Genomic DNA, 25,084 nt, shown 5'->3' on the forward strand with positions numbered 1-25,084 from the left:
TTAAGAATAAGACCACAGCAAAGGTGGGTATGAACAAGGAGGACCCCAGTGTGAGCTTGGAGCTATTGGCCAAAGACTTATCGAGTCCCACCTAGCAGATCCAGAGTTCAGAGCAGGTTAGAAGTCATTGCATGCAGCCTCTGCTACCAAGGGACATAGTATCAGATGGATGTAGGTTGTAGACAAACTGGAGATAGATAGAAATTAATATGGCACGGGAATGAGCCACTGTTTCACACACTCTGGCCTCGGAACCGTCAGTTCGATTGGGTTGCGGGAACAGCTCACTCATAGGCTGCAGCTAGTTCTGTTTGGACTCACATCAAGTGTCCAGCCCCACACAAATCCGACCCTTTGTACGCATCTACTTCTCTCTCTCTCCCTCCTCCTCCTAGGGATAGAGGGCTCCACATCTCCTGGTCATGTAGGTGGGCATAACGGGAGGGTAGCAGGCAAGAAATAAACTGCCACAGGTCTTTAAGGGGCAGCTCCGGCTCTTGTCACCATATCGAGCTATGTCTCAAAGGCACCAGTCAACCAATGGATTAGATACCGATTAATCCCCTCAACGGGTGTTCTGGGATAATCCAAACCATATGACCAGCACCGCACTTTGACAGATGTGGGGTGGAGTATACTGGAGGCAGGGAAGATTTTAAACTCCCTGGCAGCTTGCGCAAACCACTGATGGCCAAAGACAGCTTGGCTGCTCTGAGGAAGGGGACAGAGTTTTCAGAAAAGAAAGCATGACCATTCCAAGGCACATTCTCACGATCTCCCACGATCCCTTGGAAAATAACACAAGTTTAATCTTCTATAACCCTTTTTGGTTGTAGACTGAACGCAGGGCCCCACACATTAAGCAAACAGAACTATCCCCTCCCCTGCTCCACCCATCCTCGATAGCATCTTACACAGGCTCCTTTGGCCTGCCACCAGCTAGACCAGTGGAAACCAGCACACTCTCCGGGCCTCAGATCTACCATTGTTTCCTTTTCCTCTGGCCTGTCCAGCAATCGTGGTGAATACCACCTACCAGGGCCGGCTCCTTTCTGTGATCAAATAAACCTCTTGATCCTAGAATAGCCATTCGCAAACGCTGAAACAGAGAGGCCACTGACAGCACCACCCCTGTGGAAGATGCTCAGCTGGTGCCTCTCTCTGCCTTCTCGGGAGCCTCACCTAAGTGAAGTGGACCATTAACCAAGCCAGTTGCCCCCACTCAAGTGAGAATGGTCCAGCATCTTCTTTTAAAAGTCAGCGCTCATCCTCACACGCTCACAGAGCTGGGATAGATGTGGAAGCAATGGCAGCTGACTAATTAGATCTGTAGCTGTTTGACAGAGAACCACCTTGGATCAGGTGCTCTGGCTGGGTCGTCTTACCTGGATCCCCAAGAAGATGCAGAGATACCATGGTGGGCTGTCCAGGATGCCATAGGCCAGGTGACTGCTGCTAGGATCCTTCGGCTGCCCATCCTGCCTCTCGCCTTGGCCTTTGGTGTGGGAACTGGGCACACCATCGACCTTCTGTGGAGACAAGAAAAGAGCATGTGTGATACTCCGGGAGAAAGCTACTATACTTCCTGATTTCAGCCGCATGGCGGGACACCCTTCCAGACACAGGAGGCCTAGGACTGGGATCAGTGGTGCTAGCCAGCTGAGGAATACAGAGACAGAGAAGGAAAGAACAGTGCCACCTTGTCCCCTACGTTAGGCATTTGTGTTAAAGAATCTTAAGTCTTGAGCTGTGGAGAGTGGAAGAGGGTGTTGACCCAAAGCCTTGGCAAAGAGACAGCTCTGCCAGGAAGAAGACAGGAGCATGCCTTAAAGTCAAAAAATAGGCAGATTTCCTTTCAGGAATTGAGGGTGGGCCTGGCCCCTATGGCTGAAGACACAGTACTCAAATGATTTGAGCTGGATCGGACCTGAAAGCCTCTTTCCTACGATCTAGCCTCCATGCTTCCAGAAAATGCTATGCAAGCTGAGATGGGAGGAAAGCGGTTACGCAGTGCCCAGCATCAACACCGACGAGCCACGACAATGACCAGCAGGGCCAGATATCCACAGAGGGGGCAGACGCGTGCCAGTGGCAACCAACCGCTGTCTAATTGCACTCAAGAGCCATACACAGGAGGGAGACTGTGCCTGCTGCTAGAAACCCAGCCAACTTCCCAGGGCTAGTGAGATCACGGCCATCAGAAAACAAACAAACGAACAACACCTACTACCGTCATTTCACTAGACCAGCATAGTTTTTTATTCTAAATCTTATCCTTCTACCCACAGAGAAGCATAGCTACCACCCCTTGGAAAGGAAACCTCTCCTTACAGCAAATGGGGGCCATCACAGAAAACCGTAACTGGACACGATACAGAGGCTAACAGATTATGGAGAACCCAGCGCCAATGGACGCCTCTGTATCACAGCTCCTCGTCTATGACTCAGGGAACTTCAAGGAAGAGCCATCAGAAGCTTGCTTCTCTTTATCATCCCAGCTTGTTGTGAAGTCTCTGTCATCATCAGTGTGAACTGAATGACAATGACAGATTAGTGCAGATGGGTGCCGTGCACAGAGAATAATCCAGACCCAACAGTCTATCTGCATTTCCACAATTTAACTAAAAACTAACTTGGGATTATAGATTTTTATTCCGACTTATTGACTGCATTGCCTATTCACTTTGGGAAAATCAATAATATTTCTGCCTCGATGTTCCTATCTGTATTAATAAATCTAGGTGGTTGAGAAAACCACTTTGCAGCACAAAGAAAGCACACAGTTCAGGGCTTGACACAGCGAAATCACCCAATAAACATTAACTATTGTGCTCACTATGACCTTCCATAAATGGCAGGGCTGACCTGTGCTTGTGGCTCACATTGAGACATCTGGTTGGAGGTAGAGGACCATTGAAACGTTATCTCTGGTGTGGCCACCAGCACGCGGATCAAGTCATTCTAGCTGATGTGTCCCCAGGGGAGTCCCCGGGCCCTGGTCAGACCACAGAGTGCAGGGTCTACGCAATGGCACAGCCAGAGCTGCCCTAAGGGTAGTGTGGGCAGCAGAAGACAGACCTGCAAGGTCATTGAAGTCACTTCCTCCAATCTCTCTCCACACCTGAGTGTCCTACACTGTAGCCCCACTCAGAGAACATCCCTGGAGCAGTGGCAGCGCGTGACCTCTGGACCGGCGTTAAGCGCATTGACCCTGTATGCCCCTTCCTTCCCCGGAAAAAATATTTAAAATATTTGTGGATTATCTCAGTAGAAAAGTGAGTCATGTACTAAATGCCTTCAAAATGAATTTTTTCATTCAAGTATTTATTTAGCAACACTGGCGATCAAACCCAGAGCCTCCCCTGGGCCAGCTCCACTCTGACCTACACCGCTAGCCGTTTCCATTTCTTTTTTTAAACAAATGAAAATATCTTCATGAACTTCTAAAATATCAAGGACCGGAGCTCTGTGTGTTCTCTATCTAATGGATCTATGGCTCTGCTCCAGAGAAGTGTGAGATGGTGGTTCGCAGCTTGATCAGATGCGGACAGCTGAGAGCAACAGCAGATCAAGAACTATGTAGCTGTTCTCAGCAGCTCCAGAAAGTGCCATCCCTACAGAGCAGACTCCCATACACCCTGCCCCCAGAACTGGAAGTATCTTTGCAAGGTTTCAGTTAGCCAAGGCCAGCCATAGCCTGGAAATATTAAATGGAAAATTCCAGAAAGAAACACATTCATAAGCTTTACATTTTAAATTTTTATCATTTTTAAGTGTGTGTGTGTGTGTGTGTGTGTGTGTGTGTGTGTGTGCACATGAGCACAAGTGCCCATGGAGGTCAGGTGAGAGTGTCAACCTAGAACTAGAAATACCGGGGATTGGAAGCTGCCCAACAGAGGTACCAAGAACTGAACTTGGGTCCTTCTGCCAGAGCAGTAACTCTTAGCCCCAGAGCCGCCTCTGCAGTCCTAAGCTTTATATTTCAAACTGCGCCATTTTGAGCAGTGGGATAGGATCCTACACAGACCTTCCCACCCTGCCTGGAAAGAGAATTATCCTTTATTCTGTATACGCACGCTATACGTGTTGCCTTCTGATTACTCACGGAGTAGCTATCCCTGATATCAGACCAACTGCCTTTGAATCACAGGACTTGTGGTCAAGCAGCTCTTATTTTCTCAGTTAGGACCCTAGCGTGCAAGAGTGGTATGTGATGGGGCATGGGAGGACACATGGATACCACGTGATGGCATTGTAGGGTGGAAAGGAGAAAGTACACGCACGTGCACACACCACGAATAGATGTGTGTTTATAGAGAGAAACGATACCGTTCAGCACTGCCTGAAGTGTCAGCAAGGCTTCTGCTGGAGTCTTAGAAAGCATCTCTACAAATAGAGAACAACAGAGGGGACTGTTGTTTCCTAAGTGAGGTCTCATTACCTCTCTGCACTGCCGACACTTTGGACTAGATAATTCTTTGTGTGCCCTGTGTTGGGGGGGGGGGCTAGAGGTGTTTGAAGTATGCACTGTGTTATGTTCAGCACCCTCCCTGGCCCCTCCTCTCCTCTGGCTGTGATAACCCAACATATCTCTGGACATTGCCAATGACTCATAGGGGCCAAGAAGTCATTGCTCCCCATTGCTGTAATAGCAGTAACCACCTTCCCCAAGAAAGCGCTAACTTAGGGGAAGTGCTGGCTGGCAAGGATGGGGATGTGGAGGGGGAAGCCACACCTCTGTGCCATTGAAGGCGCAGGAAGTCAGACCCTCCACAGGGGTAGAATGCAAATACTCAACCTGACTCCTTCCTAGTGTGTGCCCATGAGCCCCTCACCAGCGATCATGAGGAAAGCCCAGTGCAGCACATTGAGGGAGGGAGCCATAAATCAGCATCAAACTTCCCGATATGGAGTCTCCTGAGCTAGCCTCAAACTTCCCGATATGGAGTCTCCTGAGCTAGCCTCATACTTCCCGATATGGAGTCTCCTGAGCCAGCCTCAAACTTCCCGATATGGAGTCTCCTGAGCCAGCCTCATACTTCCCGATATGGAGTCTCCTGAGCTAGCCTCATACTTCCCGGTATGGAGTCTCCTGAGCTAGCCTCATACTTCCCTGTATGGAATCTCTTGAGCTAGCCTCAGCACAGCTCTGGGGAACTACTTTGCTCCCACCTAAAACATTTGTTCGCAGGTCTTCTCCCATTGGTCTCTAAATCAGAAACGTAAGAGTCTTGCTTTATTCTCGGGCAGTGTGGGCATTCCCTGAGCTGATGAAGCAGGTGGGCAAATACTATCAAGGAATGACTGTGAATGTCATCTAAGAGTGGGCTTTGTTTTGCATATTGCTTTTAACTCTCTACCTTTATCTATTTGGAGACCTTTCGGGATCTCATATCTGTCCAGAGGTACCGACACCGCTTGGTCCTTGGGTTGTACCTGGAAGAAGTCTTTCTTCAAGGGTCAAAGCTGGACTGGAGATAGAGGAGAAGCTGCCGGAGGAAGCACTGCCTCTGGACGCATTTGGTGAGGATTTAGCAAAGTTATGAAAGCATCTGTGAGGGGCATGCCACTGAGAAAGGAGCTGCGGGAAAGAGGAGACAGAGAGAGAGAGCCTCTGAGAGACCAGCTGACTACTCGGGTAGGGGAACTCAAAGAAAGAAACACAAGGGAGAAGGGTTGGGCACATGTAACCTGTCACTCCTGGCACAACTGACCACCCTAGGTGCCACTGTCTTATTTAGCATCCAGGACACCCCTGGGGTGCTCCCAGCCTCCGGCTTGCGTGGCATGGGAGTGCCTCGCGCAGCCTATGAGGATGAACTCTCAGGCCGCAATACTTTAGTTCTGCGGCTTCGGCCAGAAAATTCACCACACACTCTTTCCAGGACCTCTGGGACTCCCTGGAAGGTGAAGGGACAGCGAACACAGTGACAGGCTGGGAGTCAGTCAAAGACATTTGCCAATCACCTACATTCTTCATACCCACACAAACCATCTTGTAGTTACAGAAACTACTTCCGTATTTGCTTCAAATCAGTCATGGGAGAAATTGATCCGACATCAGATATCACACTTTAAAGGGAGAGCCTAGGGGCTGGAGGGATGGCTCAGTGGTTGAGAGCACTGACTGATCTTCTAGAGGACCCAGGATCAATTCCCAGCAACCACATCTGTAACTCCAGCTCACAAACATCTGTAACTCCCTCACATAGACATGCATGCAGGTCAAACACCAACACACAGTTTAAAAAATTACCTAAAAGGAGCTTAGAGCCCAGGAAAACATCCTCACTGAATATAGCTTGTTAGTCTCTTGTGATAGAGTCTGTGACTTGCATGAATCTCTGAGACTTGCAAGGTTGGTACGAAGAGGAGCCCAAGACAATACTTTGAGCTCAGTGATAAGCCTTTCTCCAAATACATTTGTTTTCTTCCTCCCGTGTTTGCTTTGCTTTTTCTATCTTGTTCACACTTGTTTGAAAGTGTGCCTTTTGCTGTGAACTACCCCAAGTTATCTATGCAAAGAGGCGGGGCATGGAAATGGAAGCAGCGGGGGACGTGGTACCTTACAGTCCTGTGTATCAGCCACAAAGTGCTGGTGCACTAAAGATATTTACGGAACCGGGTGCCGTAGAACCGGGTGACACACCAGAGATATTGGAGAGATGGTCTCAAAGGAATGTGGCAGGTGTCCCAGCTCAAGACATGGTGGAATACTAGGAAAACCAGAGGAGACCAGGAGCTGCGCACATGAGATGCGGAGCAGCCTCTGAGCCCTGCCTGGAAAAGCGATGGGTCCCTCATGAAGCCTTCCCTGATGTCACGCAATGGCATGAGCAGACAGATCACCCCTTCCAGCTGGAGGTACGTCTCTCAGCTCAGTGTCTAGTCTTTGGTCTTACTGAACGACTCCATCGAAAAGACATTCTGATGAACAAAGAGGTTCCAATAGACCCTTTCATTGGGGTCTCACCTCCATCTCGTCCCACTACTCCCATCCCCATTCCACAGATGATGAGTCTGAGAACGAGCGAGGCTCCTGGGTTTGTCCAGAGTAAGCCACCTCCTCTTCCATAGTGCAGGGAAGTAACTATGGTCTGGTGGGTAGGGATGGGGCTTTGGCTCTCAGGAGCATGTGAGCAGAGGGGGAGGGGCTCCGGTGCAGCGAGGACTGCTGTGGGTCCTCTGCCTCTTCGGGCATCATCTGCACCACAAAGTGCCCATTCCTTCCTCTCTTCAGGTCCCGCCTGCCTGCCCTAGATGATTTCCTACTTTCCAGTTCCCTGGAGCTGGTTCCTGGGATTTTCACATTCCTCACGGTGGCCCCCACGACTCCGCCTTAGTGCCTCTCCATGTTCTGTGCCTCTTTGCTGACATGCTCCTGCTGTGGGCAGTAATGCTACTGAGGCTGTGCCATCTGCCCCGGGGAATATATATATATATATGTGTGTGTGTGTGTGTGTGTGTGTGTGTATCAAAAAACAAACAAAAATGTAAGGAAGAACTATAGCAGGAAAAAAATCAACAAAAACTGCATACACTATTGCCCTTGCTAGATTATACATTGGTGGGGAGAGTTGAGAATGAAGGATAAGATGACGGTATTGGCTGGCTGGACCGTCACAGGAAAGCAGAATACAAATAGTTTGGTGGTGAACAGCTCTTCCTGGAAGCCACAAACTTCAAGCCAGGGGAACAAATCTAACAAGGAGAAAGAAGAGATGAAGGAAAAAATAATAGCGAAGGAACTGAGCAGGAGAGAAGTGGTGAGTGGTGTCCAGTTTACCAGGGTGCGCAAGCCTGTGTTAGTTCGAGAATTAAGAAAGAAGAGAATTCAGCCTTGACCTAGGACTGGTCCCAGGCTTGTTTGAGTTCACGGAGCTTCACATGGTTTTTCAAAAGAAGGAGGGGATCGGCGGAGCGAGGTGACTAGGCTAGGATGCAAACTGGGCTTGTGAAATGCTACTGCAATCGATAGAGGTAAGAAAAAGAAACAGCAAGAAAAGGGGACTGGCTGGGTTTCTCAAGAAGCTTATGGAGCAAGATAAGCGTGAAGCTGGGGTTTCTAGGGAGAAAACTGCCAGAAACTCAAAGGCTGTGATTCCCTGCCTTTGGAAAGCTTCAAGGCTCAGTAGAGATCACCAAAGGAACAGAGGGGTCGTACTGTGATCCCCAGTGTGTTCGCTGTCACGGAAGAAGGAGCTCTGTGGGTTGGAAGAAGGAGCTCTGTGGGTTGGAGGAAGGAGCTCTTAAAGGAGTAGCCAGTGCAACCCGAGATGAGGACCATGCAGAGTGACAGGAGGCCCCACTTAGAACTGCAGATTTATTGGTCCCCTACGAATGTGCTGGGTATTAGAACTTAGGGGGATGCTAGACCCAGGTGACCACCGGGAACATCGAGGGTGATGGGCCCCAGCTAGTGGATACAGCGGGGGAATGGTGCGTGCAAATAAATAAGCAAATTACTTTTTTAAAAATTGAACTTCACTTAGGAGCATGCAAGTTCTTCCCCAGAGTATTCCATTCTCATTTCTCCACTGGGAGTGGAGATTTTGTGCTTAGCTCTGAGCCCTTCCAGGAGCCAATATGATCAATAAAGAGGGAGCCTGTGGGGGCCCCAGCAGATACAAATATGACCTTTCCTTTTGACCCTGACTAGGTCAGAAAAGACCACAAGACAGCCTTGCCTAGCCTCCTGAGGGTGGAGTGATGCTGGGAAGCCCCTTGGCACTACTCTGGAAGGAGAAAGGCAAACATCTCTTGGAGATTGTGGGGTGCTGGCTAAAGCAGCGCCTCTCAAAGGTACCACCGTAGCCTACATTTTCTGAGAAAACAACTGACAACGGTGATGGGCTGTTCTGCATGCTGTACTGGGCCTAGCCAACAGTTTCCTTTAGTAGCCCCCCCTTAGTCGTTGACTCCTGACTCCCGGCACTCGCTCAGAACACGGAGGTAGATCAGAGAGCCTCTCGCCCTCTCCATAGATGGCATGCTGCTGACCTCCAAGTCTTTTGCAGACTTAGAAAGGCCTCTGAAAGATGTGCAAAGGCACCCTTTTTGGTCAGAAGTGTACCATAGAGATTCATAACCTGTCAAGTCCCTGAGGCTAAGTGACCCTTGCTGTATAATAGCCTCATACTCAGCCACAGATGGAAGAAAATAATCACGTATCTGTATCATCCCGTAACGCTTGGAGAACATCACTGGAGGGGTGGGTGGGAAGAACGGAAAAGCTGAAGGAAGAGGAGGAACATTACAGAATGCCTCCCTCTAAGGAACGTTACAGAACGTTCCTCTGAACACAACAACCATGACCAGATCATCAGAGTGGTTCTGACTACACAAACGAGTGGGCCTGTTGGCATCCCTCATGGAGGGATGGGTTGGAGAAGGTCATTAGACCGTCCCCTGAGATTCCAGCCGCTCTCTCTTGCAGCTCCTGCTGGTTGTATGTCACCAGCCTCACTTGGGCTAGAGAATACAGGGTATGGGAGTTACTTTAGGGGGACCTCATCTACACAGATCCAGAGAAGTCAGCAATCATGATGGGGTGAGACTTTCCAGTAGTGACTCAAAGCTACTTTGGGGTCACCCATGCTCCTGTAAGTAAGCCAAATAAACTCTTGGTCACCAGGCTCGGCTTGGGTGGGATGGGTCCGACACCAGTGCCCTATGTGGGCTGAGTAGACATTTGTTCATACTACCCCAGGAAGATTCATGCAAGTCCTCTGCTCTGTATGAAAGATTTGTCTCACAGAAGCCCAAATTCTAAGATGCTCAACATTCCTGAGGAGAAAATGGAATTTTCAACATATTTCTTTTTTTTATCTCCAAAAAGCATAGCAAAAATAATTCTGCAGTGAGACCAAGTCTTTTTCTTAAAGATCCATTATTTTCTCAGAGGAGAATATTAGGGGCCCTTGCCAGGAATATGAACAGAGTGGGCAAAGCCTGTGTTCGGCTCCAGAGAGCAGACCAAGAACCTAACTCCGGTACTCAGGTACATGGGTGGTCCCTATCTCCAACCCTTCAGCTGGATCTGAAAAGAGAAGCCTTGGTCCCTGCAGTGAGCAATGACAAAGACATAAGGTCTCCGCTCAGAGGGTGGTGAGGCCAGGGTTCCCAGTCTAGCGAGAGAGGCCTCCGTGGGGTTACTGTGACCAGACTTATCTGGACCTCAGGTTTCTCTTGTGTAAAACAGAGAAAGAAGCACCTGCTAAGTCAGGTGGGAAGGATGACAACCTGACCACCTTTCGCTTCCCTTTGCTTGATTCAAAAGGAGCTTTGGAAAGAAAGCGCAGCCTAACGCTGAGGGACCGGAAACCAGTCAAGGACTCCTCTCCAGAGACCACCTGGTAAACCAGAGGAAGCAAACAGCAGCAGGGAGAGTGTTGTCAGGAAACCTGGCCCCACCCTCCACCTCTTCCCCATTCCATCGCTTTCTTTGTGGTTCACTTCAAGGCTCAGAGAAAGTCTATTGTGAGGGCAACTGGAGGTAACAGGCCCTGGGGGAGCCAAGGAGGGGGAGCCACTCCTGTCTGATGGAAAGGGGTCAGGAAGCAGAGCTGCTCCCTCCAGCTCCCCTCCCTGTTTCCCTCCATGGCTACCCTGACCAGCACTCACCAGGGAGCTGGGGGACTCACAGCTGATGGTGGCAGAATTCATGGCAACCCCAGGGAGCTCTCCTTCTGTCTTCCCCTCGAGAGAAACAAAACAGGGAACACCAGGGAGACAGAGCTCCAAGAGAGGAGGGTTAAAGTAGTGTCTGACTCAGAGGGCGGGCACTGAGGGAGGTACCTGCGGGATCTACCCTTAGTCTGACGTGTGTGTGTGTGTGTGTGTGTGTGTGTGTGTGTGTGTGTGTGTGGCTGGTGCCCCTCCAGCCTCCAGCTGTGGAAACCACTTCGTGGTTTGATGGGTTTTCATGGACTCAAGAATAATTCCCAGAGTACCAAGGAAACAGAGTGTGACTTGAGAACTCTTTCCGAAGGCCCTGTTCCCGGGGCAGGTGCAGGGACTAGAGCAAGGTTACAGGTAAGCTTTTGGTCTTCCAACCTGAAAACTGACCGAGATAGGATAGAACTCCCTGAAAAGACGACACACCCAGCAGGGTTGACGCGTGAGGGAAATGATTAACGAGAGAGGGACATTGCTCGTTCTGGGCACTCTGCCATTAAGGCTCATGAGTGGAAACCACGGCCTAGAGTGGTGGTCCTCAACCTGTGGGTCACGACCCTTCTGAGGGTCAAATGACCCTTTCACGGGGGTCACTTAAGACCACCCGAAAACACAGATATTCGTATTATGATTCATGAAAGTAGCAAAATTACAATTATGACCTCACAAAAATAATTTTATGGTTGGGGATTAAAAGGTGGCAGCATCAGGAAGGTTGAGAACCACTGATCTAGAGGGTCAAGTAAGAACCTGAAGAAACAGAGCTTCAGCCCTTAGCTTAGCTAGCTCCGAACAGTTTTCAGAGGAGGCCAGAACTGCAGAATTGCTCTCCTCCCGCACAGGGAACTTGAAGGACATCTCCAAAAACTCGCTCCCTCCCATCCCCATGAAAGCCGAGTCTAGCAAGCAGAAGTTACTCATGGTGGTAGGATATTCCGAGACAGACGGCACTGACTCCCACCGTTCAGAACACACGGCAGGAGCCACAGAAATGTCCATGGGAGCTGGTCCAAGAGCAAGGTGTGGATGAGGAGAGAGGATCGATCGGACCTGAGCTGTGACAGAAAACCCAAGACCAAAAAGTTGTTCCTTTGCCTTGTATGTATGTGCATACATTGTGCCTACGTCCTGAGACCCCCCAAGACCCCCACGGAGCTGCACACTCCCAAACGAAAAAGCAAGGTTCCGTTTCTTAAGCGCGGGCTAGCACAGTCCTCTGCCCCACAGTCTGACACAGCAGATGGAGGGAGAAGGACCCCGCCTATTATCGTAAGGGGTTTATAAAGACAAAAACCACAAGGCAGTCACAAGATTACAGTCTCAAAATGCAAAATTATTTATCTTATATCATAATTGGCTAAAGGTTAGGTGAAGCTTGGCTGTTATTCTCTGATAGGCTGTTATGACCTGGACGGGGGTTGTTCACCCATAGCAACTGTCTCCTGGTCATGTCCTTAGGACATCTGCTGCCCCTTTGCTAACCACAAGAGCTGCTCGAAAGCTAATTTGATTGGTGCCTTGTTACTCAACCGATAGGGGAAGTTAGGTGGCCAGCATCTTGTCAGCAGTTTTGTGTGGCTTGGGTTTTTCCTCTTAGCCAATACTTCCCCTAGAAGGGGTCTAGCGAGCCCCGGCTTTTCTCAGGAGTAGGGGTGAAGCTTGAAGTTCCACAAGGTCCTGCACCAAAATGGAATCTTCTGACCTCACACATATGCGTGTGCGTGTTCGCATGCATGAGGTGCGTGTGTGTGTGTGTGTGTGTGTGTGTGATAGCCAGAGATGGACGTCAGGTACCGTTCTCCATCGCTCTCCATGTTATTTCATGAGGCAGGGTCTCTCACCTGAGGCCAGGGGTGGCCCGTTTTGTTAGTCTGGCTAGCCAGCTTGCTCTGGGGAATGCCTTGTGTACCACTCCTGAGCACTGAGATTACAGATGAGCCGCTCGCTACATGCACCCAGCATTTATGTGGATGCTGGTGATCTGAACTTTAACCTCACATTTGCACACCAAGTGCTTTTCCCACTGAGGCACCCCCAGCCCTCTTAGTTATAACCGTTACCTCGCAAGTAGAAGCAACTAGTCTAACTAAGAGCTTAACTGTTTCTCCTTTCTGCAGATATCAGCTTTGTTTGCTCTCTTCTGGGATACACACACACACACACACACACACACACACACACACACACACATATATATATATATATATATATATTTACCTCATTCTTGCAGAACACTGACATTTGTCCAGAACAGGTATGGTCACAACAGGCGACTTGCCATTCATCTTGCGTAACTAACTGCTTCTGCCAACCCTTCAGCTCATCCCCAGCTCCACAGTACCGTCCTGGGAGGTAGAAATCTAACTATGAAAACCAGGGGCTATAAAGGAAGTGAGGCCCGGAAAAGAAAGACACCTGCCTCCTCCATTCTCGCCCTCTTGGTGAACGACACCCACATCTACCAAGTGACCCAGCCCTCAACCTGAGTCCATCCAGGGCAGCATCCTTGATCTCCCAAATCCTGGCAAATTCACCTCCTAAATATTCCTCATGGGAGTCCAATAATTTTCATGATAGGAACTACACTAACCTCATCCAAGCCTCCTTTTGGGCCCCTCTTTCTACTCAACATCAATTTCCTTGGATATCACATCATAGCCCTCTTTCCTTCTTAGACACCATCTGGGGACGGTCTTAAAACAAAGGTTAGTCATGTTTTCCCTTAGACAGACTAACAACAAAAGCCTTCTGTACCGCCCTGGACCACAAGGATGAAATGAAACTACTAGTCATACAGTCTATGACTGTGTTTCCTGATTTCTCTCCTCTAAGCCTGTTGCTCACCACTTCCTGTAACTGCACCTGGGTCTGCCCCCCCCCCCCTTTAAGTGTGCCTTAATACAAGATTCAGCTGTAAGCATTTTGAGGCCACAAAGACCTCAAAGCACACAGATGACAAGTGGAAGTGTCATTGGAGAGGCCTTGGGACTTAAATGACGGTCTTGGCTTTGGGGACAAGGGCAGAGACATGTGAACAAGGCAGGAGCCAGGCTGTGACAGCCCCTTGGGAGTCATGGCTTCCTGGCTGATGTGAGCAAATCCTCCACAACAGAAGCTGCCTCTTCCAGCTGAACCTTCTCCAGAGCTGGCTAATGGATTAGGAGCCCAGTGACCAAGAACAGTTAGGAACATTGTGAGTCCAGTGCCAAGTTACCTTGAGCGCTTTAGCCCTCCTAGCAGCTATCAGTTTGATATTTGAAAAATCTTGATTTTTTTTTTTACTTTCTTTGCTTTGTTAATATAAAAAACCTCATCGGAGTCGTAGCACATTGGAATATGGAGTTTTATGCAGCCTAAATCTGTGTTCCTGGGCTGTGGAACACAGCCACTCATATCTGGCTCTGGAATAAACTATTTCTTATCACCTTTGAGGTGAGAGCTGTGTTTTGCACTGGCTACAGCAGCACCCACACGCCTTCTGTCTTAGATGTGCCTTCATAGAAAGAACCCAACTCAGGGAGAGCCCTGGCCACTTTGCCACTTGGATGCAAAATCCAGTTATATTTTATTGTTTATTTATTGTATTTTATTTATTGTATATTTATTTTTGGTTTTTTGAGACAGGGCACTCTGTGTATCAGCTCTGGCTGTCCTGGAACTAATTTTGTAGAGGCTGGTCTCAAACTCACAGAGATCCGCCTGGCTCTGCCTCCTGAGTGCTGGGATTAAAGGTGTGTGCCACCACTGCCTGGCAGCCCATTTATATTTTTAATTTGTCTTTTATTTATATTTTGAGACTGAACTCGTATTGCCCAGGATATAGTCTGACTCATTTTGTAGCCAAGACTGACCCTGAACCATGATCCTATTGCCTCTACTTCCCAAATGCTGGTGTTACAAGTATGCACCATCACACCCCAGTTTTGCAGTACTGGGGCTTGGACCCAGGGCTCCATGCATGTTAGGAAAGCACTTTTTCAGCTTAGCTACATCCCCAGCCTCCTAAGTCAGTCTGAATGTATCAGAACACCTTGTTCTGGACACTAAAACATAAATAGCCTGCTGTTCAACACCGTCACACAAACCCAGTAATTAGCTTATCCCTCGCTCCCAGACAAGTGACTTTGAGAAAAACACAGCTAGAAAGCCAGCTGTGCCCACGAGAAACTAAAGCAGACAAGCAGAAAATCTAAAAAATGTTTTCAGGGACTGGGGACATCTGGCTTAGCAGGTAAGAGTACTCACTGCTCTTCGGAGGGCATGAAGAGTTGAACTCAGTTCTCAGCACCCATGTCGGGCAGCCACAACCACCTCAACTGCAGCTCCAGGGGTTCTGGCGCCTCCTGTGAGCACCAGCAGATACTCACAGACAGGTACACATAAATAAAAGTAAGTCGTTTAAAAAAGGTTTGGGCCCCTCCAAAAGAAATAGTGTACGTTTCTGCTGGCTCTTGTTGGGGAGGATGCTTTATGAAGGAGATGGGTGTAAATACAATAGAGGGGAGTGTGGAAATGAAGGATGGTGGGTAGCTGGAAGCTCCCAGAGAGGCCGTGTCTCTATGTCCCCACCGAAGCGGCTTATATTGCAACTCAGAGCCTTGGGGCAGGTGTTTCTGGGTTTTTGGCCTCTTAATCCAAATAATGGAAAATAATAGTCACACAGATTCGCAAAAGAAGCAGAATAACTTTATTCAGAGCAAACCGATAGCACAGATCACAGAAGGACACATCATCCAGGCTGAAGGAGAGAGCACACTCAAGGACCCTGATGGTTCAGGCACTCTTCCGTGGGGCTCAAGAGGAGGAGGGGCTTGGATGCTAAGGGGTGTGAAACAGACAGTTCTCTAGTTTCATCGGTAGGTTGATAACACGTTTACTCTTTCCACTGTGTGTATCCCTTCCCATAATGCATCTGATTGTACAATATGCACAGCAATTGTGCACAAACGGTTACATCTGATTGTACTATATGCACAGCAATTGTGCACAAAAGGTTACATCTGATTGTACTATATGCACAGCAATTGTGCACAAACGGTTACATCTGATTGTACTATATGCACAGCAATTGTGCATGAATGGCAAGTGTGGGAGTCTCTCTAGATTTTTTTCTAGGGGACCACAAGATGCTCCTGGGGTGGACCTGACAGGATAACCATCAATGAGGCAAACGTCTGGGTCACAGGAAGCTTGGCTGTCTTCACTGTTTGTGAGGTTCCAGAACACTCCTGGGAGGACCAAGGTCATGGATATACGATACTTTCATATATCCACTTGGATGGTAACCCTGATTTATTGCTATTTTAAACTTCTTATTTGAAAGCATTTCTATATAAAAGCAATACTGTCTCTGTATCAGCAATCTGGCGAGCTCAGTTCTAATTTGTTCCCAGGAAGACAGTGCTGAGACGTCGAGTCCCCTGTGGGGAACTCACACCAACACACTGCGAGGCCTGACTCCCGGAAGACTGCCTCAATAACTCCTCCATGGACGGCTCCCCCAGAGTGCCAAGAGTCTCCTGCCACCATCCTGGCAGTATTGGTCTCTATCTTATGCATCACACGCTTGCATCAGGAGAAAATGCCATGGAGCAGCTCTGAGGCTGCTTGGTCTGGGCACAGTGAGCTCCCACAGTCAGTGCTGAGCCTCTGGGTGCAGGGGCTCAGGAGAAGGCAGCGGAATTCAGCTCCACCCGGGCGCAGGGACTCAGGAGAAAGCAGGAGAACTGAGCTCCACCCATGATTGATTCTCACACTCGACTGCTCAGAACCATTCCTCAGCGTGGGCATCTGCAGAAACAATATGGGGGCTGAGGTGTTTGGCTTGTAGGACACGGCGGTGCGCTCTCTCAAGGTTCTCTCCCCTTGCGCCTTACTGCTAAAGTCAAGAGGACTTACTGCCTGCCCTGTGGCATGCCGAGACTATAACCTAAGACGGCACTCTCTAGATTGAACCAGGTAATTCTTTCCCTGTTCTCAAGTTTGGAGTAAGCAGCGGGCGGATGGAAACGCAACTTTGGACCTATATAGCCTGTAAGCGCTTTGTGGAATAGGGAACAGGGCCACAGTGCCACCCAGTGGAAAAATAAAAGCCAGCGTCCTTCCAGCTAGAGGCAGAATCCTGAACACACCCTACCTTTCAGAACTGGGGCTGGACCCTGTCTGTGGTGCTGACGGTTTAGGACTGATGCTCTCTGGACTGAAAGGGAAACCAAACGGGAGGGAGAGAGGGAAGGAGGGAGGGAAGGAGGGAAGCCTGGCAAGGGACATCTGGTCTCAGCACTGCGTTCCTGAGCCAAGGCCTATGTCCTGGCCTTTATTAAAGGCTCTCCTCTTCAATCTACTGAGATGACAGGAGAGAAATGATATTGTCCTCCATCTACAAGGCCATATCAACTGGTTTAAAATGAGTCTCCCGGACTGGGGAGATGGCTCAGTGAGTAAAGTGTTACCATGCAGATGAGAAGGTCAGAATTTGGATCCCTAGTGCCTACAAAAATTCTGGGTGAACTTGGAAGCCTGTCTGTCATCCCAGCACTTGGGATGGGGAGAAGGGATCCCTAGAGCGACTTGGTTAGGTATACTAGCCAAAGCGGCAAGTTCGAGGCTCAAGTGTGAATAAAATGCAGAGTAGCTGAAGAAAGGAGACACAAACCTCTGACTCTGCAAGCATGCACACATACGCATGCACAGCCGCACACAAGTGAACACACACCACACACATGGAAAATACCTTATGATTATCCCTTCCTCTTTCTCTTCCTTCCCGCCATCCACCTGTCAACCACACAACACATTTTACAACACTCAGCCATTGTGCGGTGTGTTTTGAGCATCGTGCCAGGTAGACCAAAGTCAGCAAGATCAGACATACACATCCCCGCCCTTACGGAAACCAGCATCTGGTGGACGAGGAAGGCATTAATCCAGTAAGTAAGGGAACCGATGTATGACCTCGATGGGTGTTAGAGTTCACCTTCTTGAACTGGTTCACGACCTAAAGTCGCACCCCTGAGGGTGGGGATACTGATAGATTTGACAATAGTAAAATGTTTCTAGACATTCAGCTACCAAAATTTAAGTCAAAATTAAAATCGCAATGAGTCAGAGGCATTTTTGTCAGCCTTCACCTGTGACAGTGCATGGCTTCACTGCAGCCTTGATTCCGAGCACACAAGAGGTCACTCTGCCCTGCATCGTACCATGCAATGCCAGGGGACGCTGCCTGAAATGCCTGATGGAGATTCAAGACTATTTCGCAAGCGGAGGTTTTTTTTTTTTTTTCTGTGCACACAGAGTTCTCTGCTCTTACAGAAATATAATAGATTAATTATGGAAAGTAATTCAGTATTTTCCTACCGTTATTTCTCAGCATACAAGTATCAGATTTGTATATTTTTGGATGGCACTGTGTTAGAATTTTGATTTTAAAAATTGCTAATTTGATAGGGCTGGCAAGATGGCTCAGTGCATCAAGGCCCGTGTCCCCAAATCTGGCAACCTGAGTTCAGTCCCCAGGCCCCATACTGTGGAAAGTGAGAACTGGCGGCACGTGTGTCCCCATGACTGCGCACACATGTACACCCACAGAAATAAAATGTAATTTATAGTTTGTTTATTACTTGAGTTGCTGAGTTGAGTTTCACTTTTAAAATGATAACTGAAATTTGGCTTGGGATTAAGATAGAATTTCCAAAATTTTCTGAAATGTACTAAAACATACTTCTGCCATTTTTGTATCATATCGCTATGTAAGGAGGTGTTCTCATCAGTGACAGTTACAGAATCAGAGCATCAAACAATTCCAAAAAATGCTGCAGATGCTGTGTTCTGCAGTAGCAGATACTCAGCCAAGATTTTGATCCTTTATCTAAAAAATAAATAGGCACCCATCTCACCAGAATCCAAATTTGGTTTTGTGTTTAATAAACAGTGATTATACATATGTGTGTTTGTGCATAAATATATATGAATTATTTTAAAATAAGTGTATAATTTGCTATCTGTAACCATTTGATTCCTACGCTTAGTTTACACACTTATGTTCCCCGGGTTACGTGAAAAGAGGGCTCCCAGGGGGAAATGGTCCAAGCGACCGTGCTGCAGACACGAGCTGTGAGTGGTGCCGCCGGACTCCATCGTGGGAATTCAGAAAAGCTGGATTGACATATGTTGGCGAAATGAAAGTGTTTGGGGGAGGCAGCTAGTGCAGAGGCTCTGGGGCAGGGGAGAGAGGAACCGAGGACCTGAAAGAAGACTGAAGTGGAGGGAACGGAGAGGGGCTGCAGGCACGCGAGCTTGCTGGCCTTGTGAGAATCCGGCATTTCATCTGAGGAGTGAGGGGAGGTCATCGATATGTTTGTATTGGTTGGGTAGAGAGTGTGAGAGATTACACGGGACTTCTGGGGTGCTGAATACGGTGCAAGATGTGGTGTTTTATGGAGTTGGGGCAAAATAGAAAAGGGGCAGGTTTGGTATGGGGGAAACACAAAGGCAATATTCAAGTGGATAGTGAGGTGTGTACACCTCCAGAGGACCTCCTTCTAGACAGCTGTACACGTCAAGCTTGAGACTCAACTTGGTATAAATGACACCTGCAGCCACCATGTGATGTGATCTTAGCACTCAGGATGTATTAGGGGTGTAGAAGGAGGAATTTCAGAAGTTCAAGGCCATTCCTCAGCAAATTCCCTCAGTGAATTTCAGGTCTGTCTGGAATACGTGAATCTCTATCCATGGGCTGAGATTCAGTGTAGGGTGCAGCACAGTGGAGACTCATGGGGGCCCTGAGGTACCGAGCCGCTGTGCCAGCATGTCTGGCTCTCAGTCACCCCTCCTGCGTTGCTGTCCTCTAGCCAACCACCCTGGGTACAGCAGCACACAGGAACCACTGAAGTGGGCTCCTCAACTGGGCGCTTATGCGTGAGGATTCCAGAGGACATGGAACCTCCTCTGCACTATTGAGCCCGTCACCCTCTGGGTGGCAGCTGGACTCTCCATGTAACCTTCCAGAAAATTAGTGTCCGAGTGTGGCAGGGCGTGCCTGTCATCCCAACACTTGCAAGGCAGAGGATGGCAAGCTCAAGACACTGCCTCAAAAACAAACAAATAAAGAAACAGAAAACTAGAACAAAACACAAAAACCGCACCAGGCGATGGTGGCGCATGCCTTTAATCCCAGCACTTGGGAGGCGGAGGTAAGAGAATCTTTGTGAGTTCGAGACCAGCCTGGTCTACAAGAGCTAGTTCTCCAAAGCTACAGAGAAACCTTGTCTCGAAAAATCCCCCCCCCCCAAAAAAAACCCCCACAAAACCCAGGAGCCTCTCCTGACACCCTCAGCCCCACAAGCAAGAACACGGGCTAAGGGGCAGTGCACATCCTGTTGTAGCCAAGTGACTGGCTGGATGGTGACCTCAAGTCTGAACAGCAGCAAGGTGAGGATGCTAGATTTGGGATAGTTTCTTCTACCCATTTTTGTTGGTGCCCTCCAGCCCTGCATGGAGATCCTCTTTTGAGAGGCCATCCTCACATACCCCACAGAGGTGCCCTTACTTCCTGGAGCATCATCCCTGTTTCCCAGAAGGGCTAGTTGTAGCTACATCTGGGCTTCTGCCATATCCTGTGAGGGTAGCCAAGGAGGCCTGGGCCATCCCCTCTGGGGATGGGGATGGTATGGCAGGAGGGGAGCTGTCACTCACCCGCCCGCCCACCCAGCCTGCATTCTCTCGCCTTCACAGAGCCCAATCCAAGTCTTTTCTAGTTTGAGATAAAAAAAAAAAAAAAAAAACAGGCTTGGCCTCTGTCAACAGCCTTCGTTCTGGCATCAGAAATGCCATATGCTGTGTCTTAAGGAAGCTGAACTCGCTAGGGGGATCTCAGAAAGAAGCTGGGTTCGCTCACTGAGAGCATGAATGAGGGTTCCAGATGACTCTTTCCCTGTGAGTCTTTGGAAAGAGACAGGCTGATTGCCACAGAACAGCAGCAGCTGGGAACAATGCAACGCCCAAGACCGCACGCCCAGAGTATCTGCAGGGCCTGAGTCAAAAGTACCCATGCAGGCTCGACACGCCGCACTGAAATTACAAATCAGGCTAGCAAACTGTGATCAGTATGCTGTCTCCCGCCAGGACAAACACACCTCTAAAACAACCTGACAGCCAATTTCCACTTTGCCCTTGGAAGTCTGATTCCTTAAATTCTGTGTTCAAATGGGGGAGCCCCGAAAGGACACCACCCTCACCTGGTTTCCTCGCCTCTTTCCCTGCCCCAGAGGCCTGAGGTGCGTGTAAGCAGATGTTCTAGTCTGAACATCTAAGAACTGCCAACTCTCTATCTCCCTGGCAGGGAGATGAGACGTCGATGTGGGAGGTAGATCAGAACATATCCAGCATGGCCACTAAATAACGACCCATATACAATTATTCATGGCGATTAATGAAAGGCAGGTGGCTACAACAGAGCTTGGCATCATGATCAACAAAGCTGAAGTCTTGGTAGTAGTGTGTGTTCAATACTGCACCACTTGGTGGCCGGGAATAATGGGAAGGCAGCTCCCAAAGGGGCCAGAATCTCCCCAGTGATGCTAAGTTTAGCGCTGAGAATGAGATCAGAGCCCAAGTCCCCCGGAGCCCATGGTTTCCCTCATATCTAATCCTTTCCCTTTATTCAAACAATGAGCAAAAACAATGAGCAAAATAGAAGACTGTTTCCTGCATTTTGTGTGGGAAGGGACTGTGGAAGCCGCTGGACATGTAAGCCTAATAAGTGGAAAAAGAAAAAAAATGCCCCCATGATCCTCCTCTCTGAATATCAAACATGAGACAGGCTAACATTCCCTCTCAACAGGAGCTAGCTTACGGACAGTTATTCACATGAAGACCAGAACTACACCCCAGTAAGGTACTTAGCACTGTCTTCTGTCCCCTCTTCTCTCTCCCTCTCTCTCTTCAAAAAAGACATAGTCCAGGCTGGTCTTGAACTCTTGATCCTTCTGAGCCTTGAGTATTAGGATTACAGGTAAAGTAATCATGGCCAGCTCATCTTAGGTTTTTGTTTTTGTTTTGCTTTCTATTTTATTCCCTTTTCCACCCCCACTTGCTCAGTCATCAGACTATTGTTCCACAAGCCATTTGATGTGGGGGAGCAGCAACAATATGTCATAACCCAGAGCTGCTAATTATTTTATCCCTTGGGCAGGAACTCAAACTAGGAACCTGAAAGCAGGAACTTGGAGCATAAACCATGGGAAAATGCCGCCTACCAGCCTGCAGAAAAGCCTGCAGGGGCATTTTCTTGATTGATTGCTAATGAACTTAGGAGGACCCAGCTCAATGTGGATGGTACTATCCCTAGGCAGATGGACTGGGTAGAGAAGGTTAGTAGCTATGGGTGGAGAGATAGCTCAGTGGTTAAGAGCACATACTACTCATCCAGAGGACCTGAGCCTGATTCCCAGGACCCATATGAAGCAGTTCACAAACACCTGTAACTCCAGTATCCTGGCTTCCTGGGGCACCTACACACATATGCGTACACGCATATGCATACACACACATGCGTATAATTAAAATTTAAAAGGTTAGTGGAGCATAGGCTGGGGAGCCAATCAGGGAGCAGCTCTGCTCTCCGGAAGCCACTGTACTTTCTTCCAGTCAGCTAAAGCTGGACAGCGCCCATCTAATGAGGGCCAGACTCCAAAGTAAGCATCATGACACCGAAATAGACAAATTGAGAGAAAAGAGAAAAGGAACTATAGGGACTGGCCCGGAACTGGGTACTCGGATGGAAACCCTGCACAGCTTTGAAATGTCATCTGATCTCAGAACATATGCACCAGAGACGTGGGCTTTTCCGGATCTCTGACATGAAGGAGCCGGCTCCCGGGAGCTGTTCTCTCAGTCTGTGGCTTCCTTCAGCAGGCTCTGCTCACCCTGACAGTGTTGATGGGGAACGGGAAACGAGCCAGCTTCTCGTCGTTCCCTGCAGATTTCTCAATTAGCTTGCTGAGCCTGTCGATGTTTTGGAGCGGAGCCCTTCCTGTGCTATTTTTAGGGGCTTGGACTAGGAACCCACCTGTCATTTAGCTAGCCCGTCTTCATGAGTGACACGCATATGGGCACTTCTACGGATTGAATGGGGAAGGGGCACTGACGAGGCATCCAGAAGGGCATCACAGATTTAGGGCTCTGGCCCCGCATCCTTCTGCCACCACCAGGGGTTTCAGAACAGCTCCTGGTCTTGAAGAGAACCCCAGGGAAGAGGACAAACCAACATTCTGTGCCAAAGAGGACCAAGCTGCAGTGTGGACTGGCTAATTTTGCTGTCTTCCCAGGTCCTACATAGCATCCATGTCCCCGGCAACTCATATGGCGAACGGATTCCGTTGTCACAAGATACCAGGATGGGAACGTAAGAGAACAGGGAGGATTTTTGAAAACACTTATTCTGAAGTCACTTACTCCAGCACCTCATGTTAAAGGCACAGAAATACAAGCCCAGAAGAGCAAAGTGACTTCTGACTTATGATGTGGTCACACGGATGGTGAGAGGCCAGAAGGCTAACAGCGCAGGATCCCGTTTTACCAATGCCCACAGGGACACATGTCAGCAAAGAAGATGGGGAGATGGGAAATCTCATATATTTGAGAAATGAGTCTCCACCGACTGTCTCTACAGTTGCCATTCGGTTCTTTTAAACTTTCAAGGATATTTGGTTACACTATTATTCATGATGTCAAAGCTACATGAAACAAAGAGAACGCTTATTGTTGTAGTCAGTTATCGTCAGGGTGCCACAGCCTAGAAAGAGGGAACCTCGCTGAGGAACTGCCTTAATCAGACCCAACTGTGGCATGACTGTGTGGGACATTTAATTGTACATTAATGTAGGAAGGTTCAGCCCACTGTGGGCACAGCACTGTTCAGGGATCAGGATGTGAGCTCTCAGCTGCTGCTGCTATAGCACTATGCCTGCTTGCCTGCCGCTATGCTTCCTACCATGGTAGTCATGAACTCTGAAATTGCAAACCCCAAATAAACTCTTTCTTCTGTAACTTGCCTTAGTGATAGTATTTTGCCAACAGAGAAGCAACTAAGATGCCACCTCAATTAAAATAACTACCCATAGGCACGGACGTTCCTCTAGAGGATTCTAGATTTTGTTAGAAGTTTTGCTATAATTAGCACTATCCATAAAACTGTATAGGAGAAGAAAAGTAACCAAATCCATACATTAGCTACATTTTAACATTCGCATGTGGAAGCGATTGCTTCTTAGCATTTTTAAAGGCTGTATGTATACACACACACACACACACACACACACACACACACATATATATATATATTTGCTTTCCATACTGCACAGTTCTGACATGAAGTGAACGTTTGCCTTGCCCAGGAAGAGTCCTAACCCTAACTGCATTGCCACCCAGTTACCAGGTTTCACCTTTCACTCATAGAAACTTACTCCAGGAAAGAACTGCCTCCTCTTCAGAAAGATTTGGTCAAAGGTAATAATTGTTATGGCAGAACCATGATCATCCTTGAATGACTGAAAAGCTACCATCTGATATAATGATGAGATATGAGATGCCTTGGACATTTTTATGAAGCCCACCTTACACACAGATGATATGTACATCAGCTTCGTTCACACCCACTATTGTAGTCTCCAGGTCAAGCAATGAAATGTATACATTTCAGAAACCCAACCACACGACTTCCCCAACAATAACCTCTACCTTCTTCTAGCAGCAACATTCCACTGTTTGAACATCTCTCCCACTTTGCGACAAATACTTGCCTTAAGCCTGTATGAAACACGACTTGATGAATTCCTTTGTACCCTGCTTCTTTGCGGCTGCAGCACCTCTGTTATGACATTAGTTTAATAATCTGTAGTGATAGCTCATTTATTCTTGTTACTGCACCGTACTCTTTTTTTTTCTGTTGATGTTTCAGACAGGGTTTCTCTGTGTATCCCAGGCTGTCCTGGAACTTGATCTGTAGACCAGGCTGGTCTTGAACTCAGAGATCCACCTGCCTCTGCCTCCTGAATGCTAAAATTAAAGGTGTGTGCTACTGCCTTTACCTATGCTACTGCCTTACTACCTGGCCACATTCACTTTTAAAATTAAATGTCATTTCCTTTTAGTCGACAAACAATAATTTATCTATGAGGTTAGTATAGCATTTTGGTATTTGTACACACCATGGAATGATGAAATCAAGCTAAGTAATATATCCACAATATAGATATGTATTGTTTCTCTTGTATGAGTGTGCATGTGTGTAAGAGTCAAAGGGAGTGGATGTCTGTATGAAACAGTATTTCCTGGACACAACCATGGCATTTCATGCCTGAATTCACAGCACCTAGGACTGCACGAACAAGGCATTAACAGG

At 48.2% G+C, this 25,084-nt stretch overlaps 1 protein-coding gene across 1 annotated transcript in view; it reads right to left on the reverse strand.

The window, feature by feature from the left end:
- LOC121463413 (solute carrier family 23 member 1-like) overlaps nucleotides 1-10,713 on the reverse strand; it is a 40,269-nt gene extending 29,556 nt beyond the window's left edge. The window contains exons 1-2 of the mRNA XM_041675612.1: nucleotides 10,624-10,713; nucleotides 1,386-1,529 (exon numbers count right to left, since the gene is read on the reverse strand). Of these exons, the coding sequence (XP_041531546.1) occupies nucleotides 1,386-1,529; nucleotides 10,624-10,665 (186 nt within the window). The 5' untranslated portion in view covers nucleotides 10,666-10,713. The remainder of the gene's footprint in view (nucleotides 1-1,385; nucleotides 1,530-10,623) is intronic.
- Nucleotides 10,714-25,084: the final 14,371 nt, after the last annotated feature.

The sequence above is a fragment of the Microtus oregoni genome, unplaced genomic scaffold (assembly GCF_018167655.1).
Source record: "Microtus oregoni isolate MIOR12 unplaced genomic scaffold, Mior012 000026F_ref0000081, whole genome shotgun sequence".
NCBI lineage: Eukaryota > Metazoa > Chordata > Mammalia > Rodentia > Cricetidae > Microtus > Microtus oregoni.